Source organism: Octopus bimaculoides, chromosome 4 (genome assembly GCF_001194135.2).
Source record: "Octopus bimaculoides isolate UCB-OBI-ISO-001 chromosome 4, ASM119413v2, whole genome shotgun sequence".
Lineage (NCBI taxonomy): Eukaryota > Metazoa > Mollusca > Cephalopoda > Octopoda > Octopodidae > Octopus > Octopus bimaculoides.
The window spans coordinates 53,423,502-53,433,059 of NC_068984.1; the positions used below are offsets into that span (position 1 = coordinate 53,423,502).

Sequence of the window (9,558 nt, forward strand, 5' to 3'; positions counted from 1 at the left end):
GCTGAAGTGAAGAATGCATGTATAGTGCATGTGTTTATTTGACAAAAAAAAAAAAAAATGACCAGAAGTGGGTATGTGGTAAGTAGCTTGAATACTAACCACATGCTTCTGGGTTCAGTCCCATTGCGTGACACCTTGGGCAAGTGTCTTCTGCTATAAACTCAGGCCGAACAAAACCCTGTGAGTAGATTTTGTAGACAGAAACTGAAAGAAGCCTGTCATATATATATATATATATATATATGTATGTGCCTGCCATCATCGCTTAACAACTGATACTGGTGCGTTTGCGTCCCCGTAACTTAGCGGTTTGGCAAAAGAGACTGATAGAATAAGTACTAAGCTTACAAAGAATAAGTTCTGGGATTAATTTGTTCGACTAGAGGCAGTGCTCCAGCATGGCTGCAGTCAAATAACTGAAACAAATAAAAGAATAAAAGGGTATCCAAAAATATAACAATTTCTAAATGAGTTCTAACTTAATTAAAATAAGTTCAAAAGAAACATCACAGTTGCTGTTTCATTTCTTACCTGTAGCTAAAAGGTCACCACTATAAGATTGTGGAACGTCTCCTAGAGACTCATAATAGGATTCTATTAATGGAATTGGTAAAATATGTTTCCTTAATCCTTTTGCATGATGTTCTGAAATAAAAGAATTCATAAAACATAACTGAAAGAAATTTCACTTAAATATATTAATTTAACCCTTTTGTTACCAATCTACTTGAATTGCACTTTGTTCTATGATATAAACTTCCTGTTTCAAAGTGATGTAATTTAAATATTCCATCAAAAATCAGCAGCTTAATAATGACAAAGTTATTTTACTAAATTCTTCATTAATTTTTAAAGTAATTGAAACAAAGGCAGCACATTTCAACAGAAATATGGTAACAAAAGGGTTGGTCTGAATACCTAGTAATCTCTTTGGCTTCAATGAATAAATGGACCCCCCCGCCACACACTTGGTGTTTGTAGTCTTGTGAACTGCATGGCGACCTTAGAAGTGCTGGTGGTACAAAAAAAGCACTCAATTTACTATGTAAAGTGGTTGTTGTTAAGAAGGGCATTCAGCCACAGAAACCATGCTAAAGTAGATAAATGGAGCATGAGGCAGTCCTTGGACCCATTGGATCCTGCCAAATCATCCAACCCATATCAGCGTTGAACATAGATGGTAAGTGATGATGATGATGATGATGATGATAAATAGGTTTATGTGTGGAGTCAGTTATAGAGTAAAAGGATAAAGATGCCTTTTGGTCATGAATGACCATGGGCTTGCACCTAGAAAGTTCCCCTCCGAGGCACAAGTCTGGGCAAGGTTGTTTGTAGAAGGCCAGCAGTTGCCCATGCATACCAGTTTCTCCTCTCCACCCTTACTGATATTGTCTAAGGGAAAGGCAAAGGCTGATACAGCTTGGCACCTGCGATGTCACAACTCATTTCTACAGATGAGTGAACTGGAGTAACATGAAATAAAGTATCTTGCTCAAGAACACAACACACAACTCAGACTAGGAATCGAACTCACTACCTCGTTATTGTGAGCCTGATGCTGTAACCACTGAGCCATGTATCTTCGGTATCTGGAGTATAAATTAGGTAAGTATGTATTATTAGTATTAGGATTGTTGACTGAATCTTGGTAGAGCAAATCTTTTTTCACTACAGATTATTGTGTACATCATCTGTCTCTGAGAAGTGGGTGTATTTAGTCGCTGAAAGATAATCCTGTCTCCTCCCTCTATGGATGTAGGACTAGATATAAGATAATATACCCAGATGATTTAATAACCACAGGGCATCCAGCTGTAGAAACTCTGCCAAATCAGACTGGAGCCTGGTGTTGCCATCCGGTTTCACCAGTCCTCAGTCAAATCGTCCAACCCATGCTAGCATGGAAAGCGGACGTTAAACGATGATGATGATGATGATGATCCAAAACTTAGTTGAAGTGAAGCATGTATAAGAGTACTGCTCAAATATACAAAATGTAGTGCATTTAATGATCTTTCAGTTAGGGGTTGACTCTTTTATTTCCCTTGTTAAACAATAAGAGGTACTTTATAGAATCGCTTGACCTGCTAGAAATAGCAGTTAAATTTTGCAGACTTTACCATCTTAAAAAAGGGACACATTGAATAATGCAGTTCTAGATATACTAAGTTTGAAAAAACACAGGATGGTCATTATTGGAATACAATTGATGATAGGTCTGCTTGATGAGAGTTGACTCAACAACCATAGCTTCTACTCTGAGAGAGCACTAGTGTAGCTAGGGGTGTGGGGTTATAGGGGAAGCACTTTTGGATCTGCTGTAGGCAATATGTGCATTTTGTGGGGTCCGGGGGCGGCAAACAGAAGGGCCACTCCAGGCAGCAGACACTCTGGCTACGCTAGTGTGAGAGGGATATAAACATTATTGATTATATGATCTGAGCTAAGTACTAGAAGATAACTAAACCTTTGTCAGTTATATGTTGTCAATGTTGTCTATAGCTGTGAACTATACTTCTTGAAAGTAGTACTTATTTGCAACTAACTAGGCTGAAATATTGATAATGCAGTTAAGAGGTGATGTACTGAATGCTGTATATAAACAGTTCTTAATCGATATTCTCATAAATTTGTCAGAGAAATAAATCAAAAATCAAGCAGCAATTGTTTGCAACTTTCAAGGGGAAGGGGAGATAATTTGAAGAAATTAAGAACTTATCTCTCCTGTTTAGAGGAAAGTCTGGTCTTTGGTAGTAGGCAAGAGAACACTGTGGATATGTTTCAGTGTATGAGATCTTATCAGGAAAGGTGTGAAATTGTAAGGATCTTTTGGACAATAACTGATAAGGAATTAGTAACGTCCTGTCTTGTGTGTGAATTTTCCGTTTGTTCCTTTGTTTTGTTTCTGTTCAAATTTTTGTCTAAGCCTGCTAATGAGTTAGAAAAAGTTTTGGCCAGTACAATCTGCATATATAAAATGAACTGAACTTAGAGGAACGAACTCAAATGAGCAGATCTATGATCAAAGACATTCCATCTGTGATCATCCAATCTTTTTTTTTTCGAATATAGTGCATCTAGGATTACATTAACCAATGTATCCTTTTCTTTTTGAAGAAAATTGGATATGATTTGAGAGAGAGACTTGCTATTTCTAGCAAGTTCAGTGACTCTCCTGTTTGTTTGTTGACATCAGAGTTGATAGGAATAGTGAACTGAAAGGTGCTGTCAGTTACTGAAGAGTGAACAACAATGTTTTGTAAGAAGTAATCTTTAAAATTGCCATAGGCAGAATTGTTAGTGTCAGACAAAACAGTGCAGTGTTTGTTCTGGCTCTCTATTTTCTGAGATCAATTCCTGCTGACGTCAACTTCATCCTTCTGGACGTCGATAAAATAAAGTATCAGTTTGCTTTGGACTGGCACAGCAGTATAGCTAGAGGGGGTAATGGGCCAGTGCACCCCAGGTGATACTTGTATGGAATAGAACTTTTGGGTATGCTGTATAAGCCTGTATAGATTACAATTTGGAGCATGGAAAACTCAAGGGCTACCTCAGGTGGCACACGTTCTAGCTACATCATTGGGCTGACAGAATTGTAAGAGTGTACTATTTATTCCTGGCCTTTATGTTCCAAGCACCCAGGCTAGTGTGGTGGACTTGTTTGTATCTAGCTGATAGGAACATGTCGTATAAAAACTAACTGAGGAAGGCAACAGGAAATTATGTGCCTAGAGTAGAAAAGAAGAGGAGAGGTTGGTAAAAAGGCCAACATCGTAATTTCAATTTGGTTTTCAGACAACCCCCCCACAAAAAAAAAAAAAACAGAACAAAACAAAAAGAATGCCAACAATAATGATGCATGTTTGTTTGTATGTATGTGTGTATATCTGTGTATAAATGTTCCTTTTGAAAAAATGTAAGGGGTGGTTCTGACCAAATGTAATGAGGTTTCTCTAAAGGAACTCTGGAGTAACATTACTCAACAGAGTGAAGGGCTTTGAGATTAGGGAGGTTCTCCAGATTGAGCTGCTACCTCTTCACTCAGAGGTTACAGTTCCAGTACTACAGATGAGAAAAAATGCGTCTATGGTTGTTGATAGTGTATAGATGAAGTAAAACTATAATCTAAGACCTGGTTGTCATCATTCTGTATCTTATTTAAATACAGTGTAGCTAGGACAACATTATCCAACATTAATTTTTAGAACAGTAGGGTGTGATGTAAGTGAGGCTTGGCATACTAAAACTTGTCTTTGTTGTGGAGCACATCTTTACAAAACATCAACACAACTATCAATATAAATTAAGAAAGTGTTCCATCAAGTACACAGTGTGTGACAGTGTAGATGGCCAGAGGGTGGAAAAGAAAAATAAAGGATTTTAAATGAGTTATTTCCCCTTGGCCGTTAAAAAATAGTAAAGGGTATATCTTAAGAAAACATCAACACAGCTATCAATATAAATTAAGGTGTTCCTACATGTAAACAGCATGGGAACTTTATGAGGACAGTGCAGATTGCAATACTATTGATAGATAAATGGCAATTTCTGTCTTTTTGTGTGGTTGGTTGTTACATAGAGTACATTATTACGAAACATTAACACATCTATCAATATAAATTAGGAAGGTGTTCCTACTTGTAAACAGGGTGTGACCTTTGTGATGATAGTGCATTTGTCTAAAAGCAGAACAGTTCTTCATGCAGCACCTGTCAATTGGCTGAAGTGACATGAAAGGCATCATCACTCATGGCATATTCGTGAATAAGTCACTAACTGAAATAAGGGTGGTTCTGGGTAAAGTGCGAAAATAACCCTAACAGTTCAAATACTAAGAAATAAACATACTTGACTTGATTTATACCAAATAAAATGTAATATTTTGAAACATTTTTGCACGGTTGCCTTGGAAATAGTACGTTAATGGTAAAATTTGCAAATAAGTTGTGGCATTGATATCTCCATAACCCATGGTCAGATTTTACTCAAATTTCTTTTAAATGAAAAATCTAAGGTAGGTTTATGAAATGTCATTAAATCTATATATTGACTTAGGACAGGGGTTAGATTGATAGTAAAATCACTGACCTTGTCTGACAACTTCTTGTAAGAAAGTCCATTAATGTAGAATGCACATGTATTTATACAATGTAACGACTGGCAACCAGTCACTCTAATGATATTGCTTTCTAATAAATGGAGGATGAAATGACCAGTGGGCAAAAAAGAAAAATGAAGAAAAATGAATGGGTATTTCCCCTTGGCCGTTAAAAGATGGGTTATATCTGGACCCCTTCTAGGGGCCCTAGCCGTCCAATTATAGATTTTTATTAAACTGCAATGAGCCTAGTAACAAACTGGATGTTGGTTTAACATGCATGCAAAGTTTCATGAAGATTTGTTAACGGGTGTAGACAGCAACTTGACACAAACAAAAACTAAACAGATTGTCGTTTATATATGTATATACTATAATATTATTACAATATTACTTATAACAATATGAAGAATTTTCTTCTAAAATTACTTTGAAATATGATCTAGTAAGCAGCTTCTGTCATTGAATAAAAGTTGAAGAGAATGATGACCTAATCCTATGAGTAGATGAGCCTTGGTATTTTGAACTTGTATAAGGAATGAAAAAGAAACATTAGAGACACTGGTTTTATTTAAATGTGCTGTGATGATCAACGCATAAGCAAGAAAAATATCTTTATGAATGTGTAATATATATATATATATATAAAGAAAGTTTAAAGAAGATAAATTAAAAACAAAGTAGAACTTAAACAAATGAAATATTGTGAACTTACCAAGTAAAATGGTATCTATTTTCTTTAATGGTTGCTGTCTGCCTCTCATCCAATCAGGCTCATAAATGAATGGTGGCTTTGATTGTTTTGTCAAATTGTTGCGATATCCTGTGTATCGATCTGTAACACCTGTGTTATCGCTAAAAAGTTGGATCCGGTCATTAGAAGTAGTAACGTGGGGTTCTAACTTCTGCAATTAAAACATTATCCAAAGGCCTAATAATTGAAATACCCTTATAGATTATGGAAATAAATATTCTAAAATATTGTTATTTCATATGAACATGATTTTTGACCTTGGGTAGCAAGTGTTATTTCCTATTTGTTTACCCCTAAAAAGTATGAAAAATGGCTAATATTTCCTTCAAACTTTGCTCTTATTATGATATTTATTCAAACTCCAAAGAATCCCTCTCAATACATGGCTATGATGCTCCACCACTATTCCTGCTCATGATCAGAGATGCACATATTGTTAGCCACTAAGTGACATATTCAAGTGGTTAAGGTCAAGCAACTGACAAGCAAAATTGTGGTACTGAGCAGAATATTTGCTATAACGATATTTTTGCTTCAGTAACTTAGCAATGAATCTGTCTGAAATGTAATGGAAAATAGTTGAGTTTCAAAACATCGATGTCCAGGTTGCAAAAGCAAAGTTTGAAGGGAATTGTAGTCATTTCCTTTGATTTCTAGATAAAAGCAAATAGGAAATAACATTTATTGATCAATGACAAAAAACAAAAAAAAATTTTGTTCCACAGTGTTATTGGAGCAACTGCTTTTTGCTAATCATTGAAGCATGCAAGAATTATTTATCAATTACTGTATATGTTGGTGTTTAAAAGGATTAGAGTTATAAGGTATGTCTGTTGTTATCAAGGTAAAAGTCAGCCTATAGTCAACCATCAGCCACGCTAACAACTTTCTATTTTATATCAAGACTGGAAATAATCCCAACTATTTTGGATAGTATTCTTTAAGATTAACATGTCATCTTATATGCTAGTATGTCTTGCAAACAACTTGCACATGCAAGTGCTACCAGTCGAGAACTCCGCATACCGGAAGCCAGCAAGTGTATGGGGTCATCAGGAGAGAATGTGCGCTGTTTCGGGGTCTACCTCTCAACGGCATCAATGCACACCTCACTGATATGAGGCCCCGCTTGCTAGATCAACTGGTTATTAAAAACAAAGCTCAATATTTCTCTAGCCATCGCTCATCGTCTCTTTTTAACCAAATCCAGTGGCTAGCCTTCTCCACTGTAGTTTGGATATCGGTCATGGTGGTATTTACCTTACAATGAAATACCTATTTTTATATGAGCCAATGAGCGAGCCTCTGTATAGTCATGTCAACTACAAGAAATAGCAACCGAATCTACTGCAACTTTCATACTAATTTCTTAAATAATGGATAGATATATTAAATAATGTAGTCCTACATAACTTAAACAGACAAGATAGTCATGGCCGGAATATTTTTAATCATAAGCCTGCTCAATCTTGGGACTGAACAACAACAAGAGTAAATAAAACAATCTATTTATATATAAGCAGACTAAGGCAAGCAAAACTGTACATGCAATTTAAGAGCACAATATGATATCTGCAGCAAAATCTCAAGAGATAAAATAGAAAGAAAAAAAGATGGTGAGTTAAAACAAGTGAAAATGAAGTGGACAGTAAAAAGAAAATAAGAAAAGGAAATGATGCAAATTTTGAATTCTAAGAGAGTTGAGGAAAAAAAAATATATTGATAGTTTTCAAATTTTGGTCCAAAACCAGCAACTTTAGGGGAGGAATAAGTTGATTAAATTGACCCCATTGTTCAACTGGTACTTATTTTATCAACTCTGAAAGGATGAAAGGCCAAGTTGACCTCAACAGAATTTCAACTCGGAACATAAAGATGAACAAAACGCTGGTGGCACGTAAAAAGCACCCACTACTCTCTTGGAGTGGTTGGCATTAGGAAGGGCATCCAGCTGTAGAAACTTTACTAGATTAGATTGGAGCCTGGTACAGCCTTCTGGCTTGCCAGCCCCAGTCAAATCGTCCCACCCATGCCAGCATGGAAAGCGGACGTTAAATGACGATGATGATGAATGTACAGACAGATGAAATGCTACTAAGAATTTTGCCCAGTATGCTAACAATTCTGCCAACTCTCCGCCTTAGAAAGAATGAATGTAACTAGATGTTATTATAGGAAGATGGTTTCTCTGTGTATATATAGCATTTTTGAAGAAATTATTCTTAACCTAAGCCTGTCATTATCATAGAATCTTTTACAAATATAGTAAGAAATAACTGTAAAATCTCTCTGAAATTACATATGACTGTTATAAAAAAAAGAAGAACATAGTAAATGTGCTCTTTTCTATAGCTAGAAATAAGAATAGTCAAAGATGGAACACCTTTGTTGATAGGTCTTCTTGCTGATGGCAAAATGGTATATAGTTCTCAGGTTCAAGGTACCAAGCAAGTCTTTCCACTACTACAATTAATCAGGTCCTTGGAAATACTTACCATATAATTGGTTTCAAATTTTGGCAAAAGACCAGCAGTTTCAAGTAAGGGGATAAGTTAATTACATCAACCCTAGTTCTCGATTGGTACTTATTTTATCCACCCTGAAAAGATGAAAGGCAAAGTTGATCTTGGCTTTGAACTCAGAATGGTCAAACGGACAAAATGCTGCTAAGCATTTTGCCCAGCATGCCAATGATTCTGCCAGGTCGACAACTTACTTACTATATAATTAAATACAGCAGGTAAATAACATAAGTTAACAAAGAGATATTCTCTCACCTTCCTAATATTGTCCAAAGATACAAGTGCCCATTCTTCTATGCTACCTTTTTGGTTTGGCTGCAACTCCTTGTATTTGAGTATATCAAACTTATTCATATAGTCATCCAGAAAGATTCTTGTTGCATTTAAAAGTTGCATAAGAACTAAAATAAAAAGCAAAAAAAAAAAAAAAATCAGTAGACATAAATACCCATTTCACTAACATCTGGACATGTCCAAAGCATAAAATAACCCAAAACAAAACAAAACAAAATCTTAACTTTGGCAATAATCTATCCTAGATTGGTTTTATGAAAGATACAGCATGTGTCAAAAATCAAACAGATGAATGCAGACTTGCATTGGGAGAACTCTGACAAAATAAGAGCAACAGATCACGCAAATAGAATGATTTAATCCTTTTGTTAACAATCTACCAGAGACTGCCTTTATGATTCAATGGTGCAAACTATCTGCTTTAAAGGGATCAACATTAAAGACTTCCATTGAAACTTCATGTTAATTTATGTTCGAAACACCAACTTAACAATGACAAAGTTATTTTACCAAATTGTTCCTTATTTTCAAAATTGACTGAAACATTAGTCGTGTATTTCAACAGAAATATAGCAACAAAATGATTAGAGAAAAAAAAAAAAAAACCTAACCATTTAAAAAACAAAACAAAACAAAAAAAAACCAATGATTGTTATTGTTGACCCAGGGCTATAGTAGAAGACACCCAAGGTGCCATGCAGTGGGCTTGAACTCAGAATCATGTTGTTAGGTAGTAAACCTCTCATCACACTGCCATGCCTGTGCCTATCATAACTGTTGATAATAATGAAGCCAACGAGGAAGCCACAATATGGTCCTTCAACCTATTAGAAATAGTAGCCAAATCACACTGTGTTGAATAAAGAAAGGTACATTGGATAGTG

General features: G+C 35.6%; 1 protein-coding gene across 3 annotated transcripts in view; it reads right to left on the minus strand.

Annotated features, from left to right (window-relative positions):
* Window positions 1-9,558, minus strand: part of LOC106879062 (uncharacterized) — a 47,137-nt gene that overhangs the window by 5,459 nt on the left and 32,120 nt on the right. For 2 of the 3 annotated variants that reach the window (XM_014928490.2, XM_014928489.2), the window contains 3 exons: window positions 8,636-8,781; window positions 5,820-6,009; window positions 532-645 (listed from right to left, as the gene is read on the minus strand). In XM_014928490.2, coding sequence (XP_014783976.1) covers window positions 532-645; window positions 5,820-6,009; window positions 8,636-8,776 — 445 coding nt within the window. In that variant the 5' untranslated portion in view covers window positions 8,777-8,781. Of the gene's footprint in view, window positions 1-531; window positions 646-5,819; window positions 6,010-8,357; window positions 8,458-8,635; window positions 8,782-9,558 lie in introns of those variants that run through there. The other variant, XR_001410587.2, reaches the window with a different exon arrangement.